Below are 19,902 nucleotides of genomic sequence, written 5' to 3'. Positions count from 1 at the left end.
GCCACAATTAGGTCTCCTCAGAGCCTTCTCCTCTCCAGGCTGAACAGCCCCAACTCTCTCAGTCTGTCTCCATAGCAGAGCAGCTCCAGCCCTCTGCTCATCCTCATGACCCTTCTCTGGACACCTTCCAGCACCTCCAGATCCTTCCTGTGCTGGGGGCTCCAGACCTGGCCCCAGAGCTCCAGCTGTGGTCTCAGCAGAGTGGAGCAGAGGGGCAGAATCCCCTCCCTGCCCTGCTGGCCACACTTCTCTTGCTGCAGCCCAGGCTCTGCTTGGCTCTCTGGGCTGCAAGTGCTCCCTGCTGGCTCCTGCTGAGCTTCTCATCCCCCAGCACCCCCAAGTCCTTTCCTTCAGGGCTGCTCAAAGTAATTGAAGACAAACAACTCCACACAAGGACTGGACAAGAATTTCCAAGTGTAAATGGAAGTGCTGTTTGTAACCAATACTACCCTGCAAAGCATATAGCATACAAAGGAACCCACAGGCCACTGCTCCCCAAAAACCTCCTTAGGTCAAAGCTTCTGACCACCTTCCTCCAAACCAGACCAAAAACTCAGGCCTCTAATTCCTCCCTCCTTCCTCCACCCCCCCCATGCCTCCCTGCTTCCCCCCCATACCAGGCCTGAAAGGATGCAGTTAAATCTGGCTGACGAGCCCCAGGGCCCTCTCCCCCATGCTGCAAAGATAAGGAAGCAGCATCAGGAAGGAGAGAGAGGGGAAAGCCTGAAACTGACCTGGCAGCCAGTTTTACAGGGATGCAGGACTTGAGATTAGGAAGGAATTGTTTACAGTGAGGGTGGTGAGACACTGAACAGGCTGCCCAGGGAGGTTGTGGATGCCCCCTCCCTGGAGGGCAAGGTTGGATGAGGCCCTGAGCAACCTGATCTAGCATGAGGTGTCCTTGCCCAGGGCAGGGGAGCTGGAACTGGATGATCTCCAAGGTCCCTTCCAACCTACACCATTCTATGAATCTGTAACAAAAGATTACACTTTCCAGTCCCCCTCCTGGACGTACCTAGCCTCTGGAGGGCTGTAACTTTATGGTTCTTAGAGGCACCCAGCCTTAAACCATAACAAATGGATGTTTCAACCTGTGCAGCTATTAGTCTCTTCAACACTCCTTTTACAGGTGTCAGGAAAACAAAAGCCCAAAAAACCTCCCCCCACACAACACCACAAAACCTCATCCCAAGCCCCCAGATCAGCTCTGCTTTGAGCCTCTAACTGGGAATGGTTCAACAGCTCTCTCCTCCCAAAGCCTCATCTCATCTGTCTGGCCAGTAAATTCTGTGGACAGTATCACAGACTGGCTTAGGTTGGGAGGGACCTCCAAGCTGCCAGTATGGGTAGGGATGCCTCTCAACTAGACTTGGTTGTCCAAGGCCTCATCCAAAGTGGCCTTGAGCAACCCCCAGGAGGAGGGATTCACAACCTCACTGGGCAGCCTGTTCCAGAGTCTCACCACCCTAGTACTGAATAACTTCTCTCTAAGATCCAGTTAAACCTACTCTCCCTCAGCTTAAAAACCAGATCCCCTTATTCTTCCTCTTTGGAGATATCCAGAACCTGCCTGGATGCATTCCAGTGTGATCTGACACAGGTGATCCTGCTCTGGCAGGGGGGTTGGACTGGAGGAGCTTCTGAGGTCCAACCCCTCACATTCTGTGATTGCACTGCTATAGACACCCTTGTGAGAAGTCCCTCTCCAGCCCTCCTGTGGGATCCTTTCAGGTATTAGAAGGCACTGTGAGATGCTTTTGAGGAGCACAAGGACTTCTATCAACAAGCCTTTTAAATGAAGAAAAGAAAGCTCTGGTTTTGAAAAAGCTTCTCAGGAAAAGAAGAAACATTAATTGCTGCCTCAAAGCAGTAATTTACCCCAGATTAACCAACCTGGGTCTCTGCTGGCTGCAAGCCAGCCAGGCCCTTCACAGTATCACAGTAACTAAGGTTGGAAGAGACCCCAAGGATCATCAAGTCCAACCTGTTCCAACAGACCTCACAACTAGATCATGGCACCAAGTGCCACATCCAATCTCCCCTTGAACACCTCCAGGGATGGTGACTCCACCACCTCCCTGGGCAGCACATCCCAATGACGAACGACTCACTCAGTGAAGAACTTTCTCCTCACCTCGAGTCTAAACCTCCCCTGGCACAGCTTGAGACTGTGTCCCCTTGTTCTGGTGCTGGTTGCCTGGGAGAAGAGACCAACCCCCTCCTGTCTACAACCACCTTTCAGGTAGTTGTAGAGGGCAATGAGGTCGCCTCTGATCCTTCTCTTCTCCAGGCTAAGCAACCCCAGCTCCCTCAGCCTCTCCTCACAGGGCTGTGCTCAAGGCCTCTCCCCAGCCTTGTTGCCCTTCTCTGGACACCTTCAAGTGTCTCGATGTCCTTCCTAAACTGAGGGGCCCAGAACTGGACACAGTACTCAAGGTGTGGCCTAACCAATGCAGAGTCCAGGGGCACAATGACCTCCCTGCTCCTGCTGGCCACACTATTCCTAATACAGGCCAGGATGCCATTGGCCTTCTTGGCCACCTGGGCACACTGCTGGCTCATGTTTAGGCGGGTGTCAATCAGCACCCCCAGGTCCCTCTCTGTCTGGCAGCTCTCAGCCACTCTGACCCCAGCCTGTAGCTCTGCATGGGGTTGCCGTGGCCAAAGTGCAGCACCTGGCACTTGGACTTGTTAAATGCCATCCCATTGGACTCTGCCCATCTGTCCAGTCGGTCGAGGTCCCTCTGCAGAGCCTTTCTACCCTCTAACTGACTAACATCTGTTCCCAACTTGGTGTCATCTGCAAACTTGCTGATGACTGACTCAACCCCCTCATCCAGATCATCAATGAAGAAGGAAGGGCAGGGACAACCTTCAATCCAAGGTGGCACTGCCATCAAAACAGAGTTTGGATGGTCAGTAACCACTTACTCCTGGTGTCTTGGTGTGCCTGGACATGGTCTCCAGCAGCATGCCTTCTTCTTCCTCTGGCCTCCTGCATGATGCAAGACACTGGCCTAGCCTGAGTGCAAGCCTCAACTTTCTGAGATGATAAAGCACAAAAGCTGCTCAGCTGGAGCTTGGTTCATTTCCAACAACATACATGGCTCTTAGGACAACTCTTGAGATAGAGACTGGGCTGCCTTCAGGATCCCACTATGGCAGGGATTGGAAGAGGTCTCAGGAGATCAGCTAGTGCAGCCCCTCTGCTAAAGCTGGGTCACCCACAGCAGGCTGACCAGAATCAGAACATCCAGGTGGCTTGGAACCTCTCCAGAGGAGACTCCACCACCTCTCTGGGCAGCCTGCTCCACAGATCCAGCACCCTCACAGCAAGGGATTTTTGCCTCCTGTTCAGATGGAACCTTCAGGGTTCCAGTTTGTGCCCATTGCCCTTTGTCCTGTCACTGGGCACTACTGAACAAAGCCTGGCCCCAGCCTCTTGCCCCCCACCCTTTAGCTCTTGCTGAGCATTGATCAGATCCCCTCTCAGGCTGCTCTTCTGCAGGCCAAACAGCCCCAGGTCTCTCTCAGCCCTTCCTCCTCACAGAGATGCTCCAGGCCCCTCTGCATCTTTCCAGCCTCTGCTGGACTCTCTCCTGTCTCTGTTGAACTGGGGAGCCCAGAACTGAACCCAGTACTCCAAAGGTGGCCTCACAGGCAGAGCAGAGAGGGAGCACATCACTCAACCTGCTGATCACACTCTTGCTAATGCACCCCACGATCCATTTTGGCTTTCTTGTCCACAAGGGCACATTGCTGGCTCATGGGGAGCTTGCTGGCCACCAGCACACTCAGATTCGCTTCCACAGAGCTGCCTTGGAGGTCACCCCTCATGTGGACAGGGGCAGGAGGTTATTCCTCCCCAGGTGCAGGACCCCACACTTGACATTCATGAGGTTCCCCTCCACCCACCTCTCCAAGACCAGGTGAAGAATCCTACTCTCCTCCTACATACAATACCCCCAGCCTCAGAGGAAACCACACAGCTCTCTGCCAATGCCATTGCCAAACCTACTCAGTATTTAGAGAATGGAATTTCTGTTATCCCTACTCTGCAAACAAGTTCCTTGATAACAGGAATGGCCTCACAGCAAGCAGCTGTTTCCTTGGGAGCTCTTAATGCAGCAGAAGCTGCTCTGCATCACAGACATGCCACGCTCCATCATCCAACAAAACATTCCGCTCCCCCTTTCCCCTCTGCAGGAAGCCAAGAGGAATTCCCAAGTCACATGACAAATGAGAGCATTTCCATCCCAAAAAAGGAGCTGCCTTTTCCCCCCTGGGAAATCTCTCTGCACTTTCTCAGCTCCCTGTTTTTCCTCTGCCAAGCCTACCCTCCCATCCAGCCCCCACACAAGAGCCTCCACGACGTTTCAGACAGGTTCCAAATGCATTTGAATGACTTTCAGGAGGGAACTGCTGCACTGCATACTGACTGTGGCAGGGTTTTGTCTAGGAGCACAAAACATGAATGGGAAGTGGTATTTCAGTTTGCTCTCAGCCACAAGGATTAGAAACATGACAGCAGTCATACAGGAGAAGGTCAACAGGACAACCACCCCCCAGACCTCACCTCTTCCTTACCAACATGCAGCCTGAAGCACACCTGTGTGGCTCTGCTGCTCCCCTGGCCACCCATTTTCTGTTAAAACCTTCATTTCACAGAATGGCTCAGGTTGGAAGGGACCTTAAAGATCAGCTCACACCAACCCCCCTGCCACGGGCAGGGACACCTCTCCCTAGCCCAGGTTGCTCAGGGCCTCATCCAGCCTGGCCTTGAACACCTCCAGGGAGGGGGCATCCACAAGCCCCCTGAACAACCTGTCCCAGTGTCTCACCAGCCTCACTGTAAAGAATTTCTTCCCAATACCCAGGCTAAAACTACCCTCTTCCAGCTTTAAGTCATTCCCCCTTGTTCCATCATGACAAGCCCTTGTAAAAAGTCCCTCCCCAGCTTTTTGTATTCCCCTTCAGGTACTGGAAGGCCACGATTAGGTCTCCAGGATGAACAGCCTCCACTTCCTCAGCCTGTCCCCAGAGGGGAGGTTCTCCATCACTCTGATCACCTTCATGGCCTTCTCTGGATCCACTCCAGCAGGTCCATGTCCCTGCTATGCTGGGGAGCGCCAGAACCGGATGCAGTGCTCCAGGTAGGGTCTCACCAGAGCAGAGGAGGAGAAAGAATCACCTCCCTTATCCTGCTGGTCACACTTCTTTTGATGCAGTCCAAGACATGGTTGCCTTCTGGGCTGGCAAGTGTAGATTGCCAGCTCATGTCGAGTTTCTCATCAGCTGACAGCCTCAAGTCCTCCTCCAGACTGCTCCTGAGCCGCCCTTCAGCCAGCCTCTCTTGGTGCTTCTCGGAGTAGCATTTAAAATTGTCACTTTTCGAGTCACCAGGCAGGAAACTCAGGATCACTTAAGTCTGAATACCTGAGAAAAATGGCCTGGGCAACTGGTGAGGATGTATGTTTGCAGAATGGTTTCAGAGGAGACAATAACTCTTCCCTTTCAGAACAGAATCCCTCACAATCGAGCTCTTTCATTTCAAGCCATACCCTTCGGGTCCAGGACTGTTTAAACTTTACAACCTGCGTTCTGCTGATGAGCATTCCCTTTGCTACTCAGCCTGCAGGTCACAGCTGCAACTGGAAAAGCAAGCAGCACCATTTGAGCCATTTTTAGCAGAGGGCTTGAGACAATTATCACCGTGCCTCATGGAGGGGGTCGGCAATACCTGTGTCAGGTGACAGGCAGGCGCACAGATGGAGCAAACCATCGCGGGGAGAACAGCAGCTGACAGGGAATGTGTGAGGAGAGACTGAGGGAGCTGGGGCTCTTCAGCTTGGAGAAGAGCAGCCTGAGGGTGACCTCATTGCTGTTGACAAAGCTGTGCAGGGTGAGTGCCCAGAGGCTGGAGCCAGGCTCTGCTGGGTGCTGCCCAGTGACAGCACAAGGGGCAGTGGTGGAAGCTGAGGCACAGGAAGCTCCACGGAAAGAGGAGAGGGTGTCACCTGTCAGGGTGACAGAACAGGCTGCCCAGGGGGGCTGTGGAGTCTCCCTCACAGGAGACATTCAGGACCCATCTGGATGAGTTCCTGTGTGACCTGCTCTAGGTGATCCTGCTCTGGCAGGGAGCTGGACTGGAAGATCTTTCAAGGTCCCTTCCAGCCCAAACAATTCTGTGATGCTTCAGTCATGGTTCAGCAGACAGCGCCAAGTCATATGCCAGGAGAGTGCCTCCTGCTCCCAGGGAGCTACACCTTTTACAAAGTATTGATGAAGCCATGGATTCACAAGGACCACAGGCCAGGCTCTCCCTGAACAGTTCTGGAAGTTGCTCTCCCAGCTATTTCCAAAGCACAGAAGTCTCAAGCACAGAAACAACCAACCTCCACCTCTGCATTTCTGGAAGGCCTTTCTCCTTAGCAGCTCCCAGGTACAGTAATAATTGACATGAGCTCATCCAAACAAGCTCACCCTGCAGCTTCAGGAAACATGATGTTCTCTGTAACGAAATAAAACTTTGCTTAGCTCCATGCTCTCCAACAGAACAGGTGACAGAGCAGGGACTAAATGGGGTGACTTCAGCTTCTGTTCCAGCAATTCAGCCAGAAAAACTAGAGGATGAATTCTAAACTCCCTCTCCCAGTCTAGAAAGAAAGGATGCTGTTGGCCTGCCACCAGCCCTCAGTCACCCCATTCATGAAGAGCCCTGTGAGTTTCCCCACCTGAAGCTGCATGCACACAGAGCCAAGACATCCAGCTATTTTGGATTCCTCCTTCCAAGCCATGTGTACCACACACAGAACGGTGGGGGTTGAAAAGGACCTCTGGAGATCATCTAATCCAACTCCTCTGCTAAAGCAATGCCATCCACAGAGTGTTGCCTGGGATTACAATGTCCAGGGGGGTTTGGAATCTCTCCAGAGGAGGACACTCCACAACCTCTCTGGACAGCCTGCTCCAGGGCTCCAGCACCCTCACACCAAAGGAGCTTTTCCTCCTGTTCAGATGGAGCCTCCTGGGTGTGTTGGGAAAAAGAAGTCAAAAGAGTCTGGCCCCATCCTCCTGACAGCTGCCCTTAAGATACTGATAAATGCTGACCAGACCCCCTCTCAGCCTTCTCTTCCCCAGACTACACAGCCTCAGGTCTCTCAGCCTTTCCTCCTCACAGAGATGCTCCAGGCCCTCCAGCATCTTCACAGCCTCTGTTGGACTCTCACCACTAGCTGCCTACCTCTCTTCAACTAGAGAGGCCAGAACCAGAGAGAATACCTCCAGATGTGGCCTCACTAGGGCAGAGTAGAGAGAGAAGAGAACCTCTCATGAGCTGCTGGCCACACTCTTCTTAATGCACCCCAGGATTCCATTGGCCTTCTTGGCCAGGAGGGCACATTGCTGGCTCATGGTGAAGTGGTTATCTGCAAGGACTCCCAGGAGCTTCTCTACAGAGCTGTTCAGCCACTAAGGTAAATCCAGCAGCAAAGGTTTGCTCAACTCACTCCATGCTCAGATCCTCTCAAGTGAGAAGCTCTGTGCAGTACCCATCTGCTAGAGCACTCAGGTGTCCCCAGCTCCTGCACACATAAGGAGGAATAGATGCTGCTCTAAGGTACACCACAAAGACAAGTCTTACCAATTCTAGCTGGCAATCATTCTCCCCCAGCCCATTTCCACATCCTCACACCACCTGGAGTCTACACAAACTTTGGCTAACAGAAGCATCATCTGGCTAAGTGCACACTTCTGATACAGGCCACTGGCATCCTGGCCTGCATCAGGAACAGTGTGGCCAGCAGGAGCAGGGAGGGCATTGTGCCCCTGTACACTGCACTGGTTAGGCCACACCTTGAGTCCTGTGTCCAGTTCTGGGCCCCTCAGTTTAGGAAAGAGGTTGAGCTGCTGGAAGGTGTCCAGAGAAGGGCAACAAAGCTGGGGAGGGGTCTGGAGCACAGCCCTGTGAGGAGAGGCTGAGGGAGCTGGGGTTGCTTAGCCTGCAGAAGAGGAGGCTCAGGGGAGACCTCATTGCTGTCTGCAACTCCCTGAAGGGAGGTTGTAGCCAGGTGGGGGTTGGTCTCTTCTCCCAGGCACCCAGCACCAGAACAAGAGGACACAGTCTCAAGCTGTGCCAGGGGAAGTTTAGGCTGGAGGTGAGGAGAAAGTTCTTCCCAGAAAGAGTAATTGGCCATTGCAATGTGCTGCCCAGGGAGGTGGTGGAGTCCCCATCCCTGGAGGTGATCAAAAAAGGCTTGGATGTGGCCCTTGGAGACATGGTTTGGTTGTCAGGAGGTGTTAGGCATTCAGTAATAGGTTGGACTTGATGATCTCTGAGGTCTTTTCTGACCTGGTTGACTCCATGATCTTGGGAGCTGTGTGATGAAAGCAACTGAAGTTGTTCCCATAGCATTGTTTCCAAATCCTCTCAAGCAGCAATGTGTTCCACAAAGCTTTTCCTAACCCCCATAAAACTTCTGAGGCTCTGACCTCAGAGCAAATAGTCTTCTTCCCAGAGCAGGCTGCAGGGCAGAAGTGTACCACCCAGAGTGGGCTTTTACACCAGTCACACCCCAGCAGATCTTTCCCAGGTTGTATATCCAAGTGAAAATCAACTCTTAATCATTCTACCAAGCAGTGTCAGAGAGCTGAGAGAGTCCTCATCCTTTCCTCCTGGGGAAGCCCACAAAAGCAAATTGCTGCAACAAGTTTGTGGGCTGTGTTTGGGGCTTTTCCCCATCCTGCTCACTGCTCTACATCTCCTAATTCCTTCAGAGCTGCCAAGAAGGCAGCAGTGGATGTGCTCTGTGCTTTACACAAGGCAGAAGAGATCCCCCCTAGGCCTCCCCTCCTGGAAAATAATTCCACATCACATCCAAGTGTTGCCTGGTTTCATCTCCATTAAAATGACATCTCCTTGTGATGACCAGTTGAGACCTTAATAACAGGAGGGAAACCCTCTGCCACAACTTGAAAAGGGACAAGCAATGTTCAGGATTAAGCACTGAAGCACAATTCAGCCCTTAAAGGAAAAAAAAGTAGCAAAACCTAGTGAGAAGCACATCAGCAATCTCACAACTGGCCTCTCCTGCAGAGAGCACTTCAGAGATTGGAAGCACTCACAGAACCCTGGCAGGGCAGGGGCTGGAAGGGACCTCTGGAGATCACCCAGTCCAAGGCCCTGCTAAAGCAGGAGCACCCACAGCAGCTGGCCCAGGATCAGTGAGCAGGTGGGGTGTGGAATCTCTCGGAGAAGGAGACTCCACAACCTCCCTCTGGGCAGCCTGCTCCAGGGCTCCAGCACCCTCACACCAAAGAAGTTTCTCCTCCTGTTCAGGTGGAACCTCCCAGGTTCCACTTTGCGCTGACTGCTCCTTGTCCTGTCACTGGGCACCACTGACAGGAGTCTGGCCCCATCCTCTTGCCTCCCATCCTTCAGCTATTGATCAGACCCCCTCTCAGGCTGCTCTTCTCCAGAATAAACAGCCCCAGGGCTCTCAGCCTTTCCTCTTCACCGAGCTGCTCCAGGCCCCGCAGCACCATCGTAGCCTCTGCTGGACTCTCCCCAGCAGTTTCCTCTCTCGAACATGGGAAGCCAGAACCGGGCTCAGGACTCCGGCTGTGGCCTCACCAGGGCATTGGAGATGGGCAGGAGAACCTCCTTCAACCTGCTGACCACGCTTTTCTTAATGCCCCTCAAACACAGCCCCTCCTCCATGAGGAACAGTGAGCACACAGCTCTTATCTAGCACATCTTGTCAAGGGCAGCTTCTCCCACACAGGGCTGCCAAAGGCCACAGGAGCAGAAAGGAGCAGTTGGGCTGTCAGGAAGCTGACAGTGCACTAAGAAGGAAATGAAAGCAAAAGGAAAAAAACCCCAACACACCAACAAAAATAGAGCCACCCAAAATCTGAAACCATTTCTAGGTTTCCTTGGACTTAGAAATAGCAGAATAACTTGAATTACAGAACTGTGTCATCTCTATGCATGGCAAACAAGTGACTCACAGCCCAAATCTGAAATGAAGTCACAAAAGTGATGTTTTATCTTCCTGGACTGGGTGGCATCTAATCTCACAGAAGGTTTCCTCTTGAAGCTTAGTCTAAGAACAGCTACAGAAAATAAACAACAACATTTATTTGTTTGCTCTTCTGGTTCTTCTCTTCTTGTTTTTCCATCCCCCCAGGCTTGATTCTGATAAGGAGAGCTATACCCACCCAGGGGAGGAACACTCCCCATATGGAAAAGGAGGTGCCCTGAGATTTGTGTTGATGACTGCATCAGCCTCACCACAACTCTGATTTCCTTTCCCTTCACAGACCCTACAAAGCCTTGATCATTCCCACAGGCTGACTTATACATCACAAAATCATAAATACAATCATAATTCTAGATAGCTAAAGTCTTTTAAAAACAATGAGAATCACCCTTTGAGTAACAAGAACCACCTTTGAAATAGTACCACCAAATTATTGTCAAGAACAACCCTCAGCATCTACTACAGTGCTCTTCTTTCACATAAGGAGAGCACCAGCAGGCTGGTCTCTAGACATGACCAAGCAATGCTTTATTTTGACTCTTCACTGAAGGAAGAGGCACATCAAACCCCCCACCAAAATCAATACTCACCCAATTCATCCTCTCTTCAACACCTGCTTTGCTCTGGCATACTGAATAGCATCAAGAGAATGGTTTAGCCACCTTCAAACACCAAAAAGAGAAATGCCCACTGGTGATGCCCCTCTGGTTTTTGGTTGGTGCAAAACCAAATCCCAACACAACCTAACCAAAAAAAAGCTGAAAGGCACAAGAGGGGCAATGGTTTGGAGGTGGAGCAGGGCAGATTTAGGTTGGACATTAGAAGGAAGCTCTTCACAAGGAGGGTGGTGAAATACTAGAACAGGCTCCATCCCTGGAGATGGTCAAGACCAGACTCAACGTGGCCCTGGGCAGCCTGATCCAGCTGGAGATGAGCACAGGGGGCTTGGACAAGATGGCCTTTGAGGGTTCCTCCCAACCCAATGCAATCTGCCAACATCCAACTTTTACTGGCATCTTATTGCTCTCCAAGGGGGCTAAGGGCAGACTCTCTCCTCTTATATGAAATAAAGCCATGGAAAGTTTAAGGAGGTAAGAAGATTTTTTCCAGCTAGCACTGAGCCATTTTCCTCCCTGTGGCAGTAATGCAGTAAGAGGCAGCAGTGATTGCTTTGTCTGGCAGCTTAATCGATTTAGCCAGCGCTGGAGTGGGCAAGTAGGGTCATCTAACCCCAAAAAGAAGGCTGAGGGGAGAACTTCTGGCTCTCTACAACTCCCTGAAAGGAGGTTATAGCCAGGTGGGAGCTGGTCTCTTCTCCCAAGTAACAAGTGATAGGACCAGAAGAAATGGCCTCAGGTTGCACCAGGAGAAGATTAGGTTGGACATAAGGGGGGAAAAAAATAAATCTCTTCCCCAAGAGAGTTGTCAAGGCCTGGCCCAGGCTGCCCAAGGCAGTGTGGAGTCCCCATCCCTGGGGGGATTTCAGGGCTATGTAGATGTGGTGCTGAGGGACATGGTTTACTGGTGACCTGGCAGTGCTGGGGTAACAGTAGATTTGATGATCCTAAAGGTCTTCTCCAGCCTTCATCATTCTACTGACAGCTAGAAGAAATGGCTATGTTTTCACCACCCTCTGCCAGGGCAAGGTGAGCAGGGAGTCAGTGGGACAGCAAGTGCATGTGCAAGGGAAGAAGCAGAAGAAAAGGGAGGTCTGGGGAACAAAGCCATCTTTACAGTCAAACCAACTCTCCCTAGGGCTCCCTCAATGTCACAGATGTCTTCCTGGGTTGGTATTTACCTGACCTACAGTTCAAGCCACATTCCCTCTTCCAAAGTGCCACTGATGCATTTCTTCCTGGTGTGCAGCACGCATGTCACTGCTCCTACAGCTACTGCAGCATGGGAAACACTGCAGGTCGGAGGAGGCAGCAAATACAGCCAAGGACCTGGTGAGGGCAGCTGTTTTATGTGCCTCCAAAGCCCTGGACAGCCACCAGTTCTTTGCCTTCTCAATCATTCATTTGATAACTACACTCCACAGTGATGCAAGGCCAGCAAAAGGGAAGCTCACAGAATGAAAGCAGCCTGCCAGCCTCCCCAAAGGCACAGGCACCACACTGAGCTGCTCCAAGCCTCACCACCCTTGCAGCCAGCCTCTGCTGCCACCTCAGCTTTGCGCAGCCCCAAGCGCCAACTACTGATTTGGATTTGCCAAAACAGGAGCCACAGCAGGAGAATGAACTCCTGCTTGGGACAGGAAGGGCCCGAGGTCGTTAGAGGGGACCACCAGGGAGGTGATTACAGCAACAGCTTCTCTAGCAGTTGATGCTGCAAGTTTCAGCCATAGTGTGAGGCCCCCAGAGGAAGAGGGACAGGGAGCTGCCGCAGTGGGTCTAGAGGAGGGCCACAAAGACCATCAGAGGGATGGAGAACCTCCCCCGTGGGGACAGGCTGAAAGAGCTGGGGTTATTCAGCCTGGAGAAAAGGCAGCTCTGGGGAGACCTAACAGCAGCCTTCCAATACCTGAAGAGGCCTCCAAGAAAGCTGGGGAGGGACTTTTCACAAGGGCTTGTAGTGATAGGATGAGAGGGAATGGACTGAAGCTGAGGAGGGCAGATTCAGACTGGAGATTGGGAAGAAATTCTTTACAGTGAGGGTGCTGAGATACAGGTTGCCCAGGGAGTTCATGGATGCCCCCTCCCTGGAGGTGTTCAAGGCCAGGCTGAATGAAGCCTTGAGCAACCTGGGCTAGAGGAGGGTGTCCCTGCCCACGGCAGAGGGGTTGGAATGAGATGATCTTTAAAGGTGCCTTGCAGCCCAAACCATTCTGTGAATGGGGGGGTGGGGGGGGTGGGTGTAAGTCTCCAAACAGGACAGCTTCAGCAGGATGTCCACTGCATCCTTTTCCCAGGGCTTCTCACATCCCAGGATGCCTTTCCTCACCAGAGTCCTTCCATCTCAGCAGAATATGCTCTCTACTGCATCCTTAATGCCAGGCTACCTGCACCAAAATCCTACCCAACTTAGGGGCCAGTTGATACAGGCAATCCTCACCAGGAGCTGAGATTGAAATTTGGCTGCAGCTCTGGGGTTTCCTTTTTAGGCTGGAAATCCCTATTCCAAATCTCCCCAGAAGTGCCAGGCTTAACAGCCACAGGAACACCACAGAGCCAAGCCTTTGATTTTCTAGAGGTGTATTTTCCAGATCCAAATGAGCTGATTATAAACAAAATGAACATAACTCCACCACTGGCTACATGTACTAACACACACAGTAAGAGAAGACTCCTTCTAAGGGGAAAGCCATGAAGATCAGGCATTCAGCATCCAAAAGCAGAGCATTTGATTTAAGCCCTTTGTTTACCACTGCACCTTAGAGAGATCTTTACCCATTACTTCCTTGTGAACCTTTTCCTCAAAGGACTGCTTCCCAGCAGCGTGGAGGCTCTCACCTCTGGCAGCTTGCCTTCAACAGTACAGCACTGCCTCCCTCCCTGGAGGTATTCAAGGCCGGGTTGGCTGAGGCCTCAAGCAATGTGATCTAGGGGAAGGTGTCCCAGCCCATGGCAAGGGCATTGGAACTAGACAATCTTTAAAGTCCCTTCCAAACTAAACCATTCTATGAATCTATGAACAATTAGGAGTCCAAGAAAGGGTTTCCCTTGCTTAATGTACCAGCAAGTGTGGCTAGAAGGACTAAGGCAGGGATTGTCCCCCTGTCCTCAGCACTGGTGAGAACACACCTCAAGTACTGGGTTCAGTTTTGAGCCTCCCCCTACAAGGACATGGAAATGCTGGAGCATCTCTAAAGAAAGGCAATGAAGCTGGTGAAAGGTGTGGAGAACACATCTGGTGAGGAACTGGGGCTACTCAGCCTGGAGTAAAGCTGAAGAGGGGCAACCTTCTGGCTCCCTACAGCTCCCTGAAAGGAGGTTGGAGCCAGGTGGGGTCAGTCTCTTCTCCCAAGCAACAAGTGATAGGACAAGAGGAAATGTCCTCAGGTTGCACCAGGGGAGGTTTAAGCTGAACATTAGGAACAATTTATTTCCACAAAGGGTCCTCAAGACCTGGAAAAGGCTGTCCAGGGCAGTGGTGGAGTCACCATCCCTGAGGGATTCCAAAGCCATGCAGATGTGGTGCTGAGGGATGTGGTTTAATGGATAGCAGACAGTACTTGGTTAACAGTTGGGATTGATCTTAAAGGTCTCTTCCTACCTAAACAATTCTAAGATATATATAAAGGAAGTTTCCTCTGAAGAACATCTACTTGAACTCTCTCCCCACGCTCCTCTGAGAACAAGCCATCTAACAGGAAAATAGCAGCAACTTTTGAACTAAGCCCTAAAAATGACTGCAGGGCAAAGGCAGCAGCAGCATTATTGCTTCAGTGCTTCCCACCACTTGATAACCTAACAAACACTGCTAGAATGAGAAGTGCCACCCCAAGAAGTGCCATTTAATTTATCACCAACCAACAGCTCCATCCCACTCCCACTGCTTAAGTCACTGCATGAGGTTGTGCGTTCATACCCCACCAGCACACCTTGTACCAGTCCCTGCTGATCAGCAGCAGCCAGGCTCCCACCCACCACCCTGCCTGTTTCTCCGTCCTCTGCTGCTCCTTGCACGGAGCTGGTGTGTAGAAGAAAACACACAACGATTTTGTTCCACCTTTCCTTGCATCTCATACTGACTTGTCACCTCTGGTCTTCCCAGCAGCCACAGTTACCTTGGCCCAATTACCCCAACTGCCTCCCTCACCTCCTCACAGCAGATCTCCACAGCTCCCTCCCACCAGGGAGGCACAGGCAGCAGCAGTTTATAGGAAACAGCAATATTATTGATGTTTCACTTCATGAACTACCCAGCCGTGCTCATCTCCAGAGCTGGAGCCATCCACCCCTTCCCTCTGACAGCACAACCCCCCGCAGGCTACTCCAACAGGTTCTCCACCGCCAGCATGCTCGCCAACTCCCCTGCCCACCTCCCTGCAAGGCTTCTTCCACTCTCACTCAGGTAACTGAGGCTGGGAGTGTGGAAAGCGATGCAACCTCTGACACTCATGCCCCAAGTCCATTTATTCATCTCTACCATTTGCTATGGCTGCTCCAGCCACCCATTCCAAGTGGTTATGTCAGTTGGTGATCCCCTTTGCCTGCACGGCCGTGCTGCGAGGTACACCAGCACCGCCGCCACCAGCACCACCACCGCAGGGGAAAGGCACAAACAGCAGCCAGCACTTCCTCTTGCCTGCTGCCCCCTATTCCGACATCAGGAAGTCAGGTTCCCATTGCAATTTCCTGCATCCTCCTCCCAAGACCTCTCACACCCTGTGACACTGCTCTTCTAGGACAGAACAAGAAGTTTGGCTGTCACCTCCATCACCCCACAGCCACACACTGGGCCCACCAACCTCTCCCAACTCTCTCCTCTTTCAGCACTCCCAGGTAAGATGTGAATGCTTCGTTCAAGCCCTACATCTCCCAACATCACTACATCCCCACCTGACCTTCTGTCACGAGGACTTATCCAAGAGCTGGGAACTCCCTGCCCTCTCCCTTGCCCTGTTGGATGCTGTCACAGCTTCACTCTTTACACTTGATCCATCTGGAAATGTTTACTTGTTTTGAAGCAGCACCCTCTCACAGTAGCCTGGTCAGTTGGTCTTCGCTTCTCCAGCCTATTTTATATCCCTTTGGAAACAACTCATCCATGAGACCATTTCCACCTTGTTTGAGGGAAGCCCATTTATCACCTCTGACAGAAAGTAGCCATCCTGAGAAGGAACCAAGCAGAATTTATTGTCTTAAAAACAACACTGCAGAGACAGACCTAATACAATAGCTTTATTAATTACACCTCTATCACACCAATTCTCCCTACCCATTTCCACCTACAGATTCAGGAAGTTTAGAGTTCAGCCCTGTCACAGGCCAGGATCAATCAGTCAGCAGCAGTGGCTGATTGATGCCAGTCTAACCTGTCCTAACCACCTCCACTAATGAGGATTGAGCAGCTTTCCCAGGAAATAACTCAGTGTTCCACTTGTTTTACTGCCAGCAAGAGGATTCCCAGCAGCAAAGCCCTCTTCTCACACTCTAAGCCCATCACTATTTCTCCTATTCAACAGTTTTTCTGGTTTTCTGCTTCCTCTTTGCAGCAACCTCCTTGAGATTTTCTCTTTATTATGAAGAACTCCAGCTCCTGCAATTTCTCCTTGGAGATCATTTACTCCAGGATTCGGCAGCTCTTGGGTCTCTACTCTCTCCCAGTGGTCCACAGAGATTCTCAAGTGCAGCGTGATGGAAAGGATAACTCATCTTTTCTGTGAGGAGATAAACAGGCATGTTACAGATGCTGTCAAGAGGAACAGCCAGGATGCTGGGTCCTGAGCTGCTCACAGGAAGGTTTCACTTGACTGCTGTGTTCACAGGGCACGGCCATTCTTCACAGCTCCCTTCCAACCCAGACCTCTCTACGATTCTATGCTCTACTGAAAAAAACAAGTGGCAGAACCTCCTTGCAGAAAAGGGAGAACCCCCAAAACTCATCACTGCAGCACCACAAATGGCCAACAGCCAAGATGCCAAAAAAAAGAGAATCAAGAAAACCCAGAGCAACCTAACTGGTACTGAAGCCGGAACAGCCTTCTCATCAGCAGTCCACAGGGGCACAAGGAAAATCCTTCTCCTTCCCCAAGCACTGGGGGGAGATGGCTTGGGCAGTATGAACTGAAGTGTGCCAGAGTACGCCCATGCTGGAAAACAGGAGGCTGAGGAGAGACCTTCTCACGCTCCACAAATCCATGAAGGGAGGTTGGAGCGAGGTCTTCCCAGAAAGAGTCATTGGCCATTGGGATGTGCTGCCCAGGGAGGTGGTGGAGTCCCCATCCCTGGAGGTGTTCAAAAAAGGATTGGACGTGGCACTTGGAGCTGTGGTTTAGTTGTCAGGAGGTGTCAGGTATTAGGTAACAGGCTGGACTCAATGATCTGAGGTCTTTTCTGACCTGGTTGATTCTATGGGCTCTCCTCCCAATTAAGAAGTGATAGGAAGCAGAATCCTTCTCCTTCCCCAAGCACCTGAAGGAGATGGCTTCCACAGGATGATTTTAGCATGCTCTGCAGCATGCCCATGTTTCAGCCACACTCACAGCAAAGCACCCCAGAGAGATTTGGGATATTTTTAATGGTTGGCTTTAAGGTTCTTGCACGTTCGCTGCTGCGCTCAGCCCGCAACCGAGCACCAGCTCCAGCCGCTGCTAAATTAATCACAAAGGTCAGCTTAAATTGACATAAATTATTGATCATTTTCTGGGCCAGGCTGTTGAGAGAGACGACTTAAACGATAATTACGCAGGCTGAAGAGGCTGTTCCACACCTGACCAGAACTCCAAGTGCTGGTGGCCTCACTCGGCAGGCTGGCGTTTACAAAGCGTGCAGTCAAGGCTGCAGCAGTCACACTTCACACATGTGAAGGACCACACTGCCACTATGGGACTGAGAGCAGAACCTCCAGCATCCCCTTGCTGCCAAAACACCTCCAGAGGAACCAGGGGCACAGCGAAGACACAGGGCACAGGTGCTGCTCTTCACGCAGCACCCCGAGGACCCTGCGGCGTATCTCCTGTTCCAATGGAGATCAGTGCCCTGCTCCATCACCTAACTAATGCAAGATTTCGGTGCCTGGATGTAGTCTGGAGATGCTGCTTCACCCACAACACCAGGAGAGCGACAGGTGCACCCCTTCCAACAGCAGGGTTTTGGTGGTTTGGGGTTTTGTGGCTGCTTTTCACAGGCAGCAACAAAACAGATTGTGGTGAAAGGCAGACTATCCCACGGTTACATGCTGTTCCCTTAGCTTCATAAGGGGAAAAAAAAAAAGGAAAAAGAAAAAATGGGTATTTTTAGCAAACCTCTCAAGCTCCACGATGCAACCTGCTGCCTTTACAGCTTTTTTTCACCCTAAGACACATAGTAAGCAACACACGTGCCTGCTCTCCCCTGCCACAGCCCCTCACCGCGATGCTTCCGCAGAGCACCCGAACAAAAAGAGCCGGTTCTGGGAGGGGGATTTCACCACCCCGCCTTCCCTCCCGTCCAAGCCGCACCGACCTGGCTGTGACACCGCCTAGGAGGGGACTTGGGGACCCCTCAAGTGCCTCTCCCCTGCCTGACCTTGAGGGGAGGCAACAAAGAGTAGGAAACGAAAAAGAGAAGGCAAAGAGGCGCCGGGCACCGCCGCCTGCCCTGTCCCGTCCGTGCCCCACCGCGCTGGGCCGGCGCTGACTTGCCGCCCCCCACACGCCCCCGGTAGCGGCGGGGGCTACCGGCCCCCCGCTCTGGGGAGCGGTGGCCCCGCGCGCCACCTGGCGGCCGCGCCTCGACCCCCGCCCCGGGAGCCCGGCCCCGGTACCGCGGGCTGCGCCGAGCCACTCCTGCGACCGTTGGCAAGAGCCGGCACGGCTCATTCGGGTCGTTTGCTCCCGGGGCGGAACGGCGGCGGAAAAGCCGGGGAGCTTCCCGCCACCGGGCAGTACTGCCGCCGCCCGCCCCGCTCAAGTTTCACCCAGGTGACGGAGCTAAGAATAACGCGCAGCTGCCGGGGCCGAGCCAGGGACCGCCGCCTCCCGGGAAACGGGGTGGAGAAGCCAGGGCACCGCGCCCGGCTCAGCCGGCCGCCGCCTGAAGGGCAACAGCTCCCGCCTCACTCACCGTCCGGTGTCGCTGCTGCTGCTGGCGGCGCCGCCCCAGCGCCGGGAAGCAACCGGCCGCCGTCAGCGCGGCAGCGGGGCGGCGGCAGAGGAGGAGCGGCAGTGATCTGCCCGCCGTGGCCGCCATCGCGCCGCTGGAGCCGCCTCACGCTGCGGCGGCGGCGGCGGCGGTTGCTGCTGCCGCCCGGGCAGGGGGGGGGGGAAGGGGAGCGGCGGGGCGGGGCCGGCCGGAGCCAGAGGCCAATCGGAGCGCTCCCCTCGCCGGCCCGGGACTCGTCAAGCCAAGCCGGGACCGCCAATCGGCGTCGGGCGGATGCCCTGTCCGGAGAGGCGATTGGCGGCTGCTTTCCCTCCCCTGCCAGGGTTGGGCGGGGCCGCGGCTCGGGCTGGAGGGCAGGGGAACTCCTCACGGGGGCGCCGCGGGGCGGGGCCGGAGAGGCGGGGCGAGGCCGGAGGGGCGGGGCGGGGAGGGGGTGAGGGGAGACGGGGACATAGAGGAGAGGGGGCGGGGAGATGGGGTGCGGCGAGGAGAAGGGGCGGGGAGGTAAAAGCATAAGGGAGAGGGGTCGGGGAGGCGGGGTGCAGCGGGGAGAAGAGCTATGGGGAGATCAGGGCGCAGGGGAGAGAGTAGAGGCAGAGGAGGGACAGCAAGGAGATGGGGTACGGGGAGATAGGGGTGTAGGGGGAGAGGGTGTAGGGACATCAGGTGCAGCAAGAAGATGGGGTGCACCACAGAGGACACGGGAATGGGAATAGGGTGTGGGGTGACATGGTGCAGCAGGGTGAGAGTGCATGCCACAGAAAGGAGTGCAGGGAAATGGGATGCACTGAGGAAAGGGTACTCTAAGGGAGGGGGTACAGGGAGATAAGGTGCAGCAGGGAGAGGGTGCAGGGAGATGGGGTGCAGTGAGGAGATGGGATGAAGTGGGGAGTGGGTGCAGGGGGGTGGGAAGCAAGGAGATGGGGTACCCCCAGGGAGTGGCTGCGGGAAGATGGGTTACACCAGGGAGAGGGTGCAGCCTGGAAGGCCATAAAGGCACCCCCATAGCCCTGGAGATGCCCCATGGGTGAGGTGCAGGGATTTGGGGTGCCAGGCTAAACTGTCATCCCACCCCTGTGACCATTTCAGTGAATGGTATAAAAAGTGGGATC

The 19,902-nt window shown here is 53.3% G+C and overlaps 1 protein-coding gene across 1 annotated transcript in view; it reads right to left on the bottom strand.

Annotated features, from left to right (window-relative positions):
* MCU (mitochondrial calcium uniporter) overlaps positions 1-18,942 on the bottom strand; it is a 145,320-nt gene extending 126,378 nt beyond the window's left edge. The window contains exon 1 of the mRNA XM_054174651.1: positions 18,752-18,942. Coding sequence (XP_054030626.1) covers positions 18,752-18,877 — 126 coding nt within the window. The 5' untranslated portion in view covers positions 18,878-18,942. The remainder of the gene's footprint in view (positions 1-18,751) is intronic.
* Positions 18,943-19,902: the final 960 nt, after the last annotated feature.

The sequence above is a fragment of the Dryobates pubescens genome, chromosome 30, assembly GCF_014839835.1.
Source record: "Dryobates pubescens isolate bDryPub1 chromosome 30, bDryPub1.pri, whole genome shotgun sequence".
NCBI classification, from domain to species: Eukaryota; Metazoa; Chordata; class Aves; order Piciformes; family Picidae; genus Dryobates; species Dryobates pubescens.
This window is presented reverse-complemented; position numbering and strand designations above follow the sequence as displayed.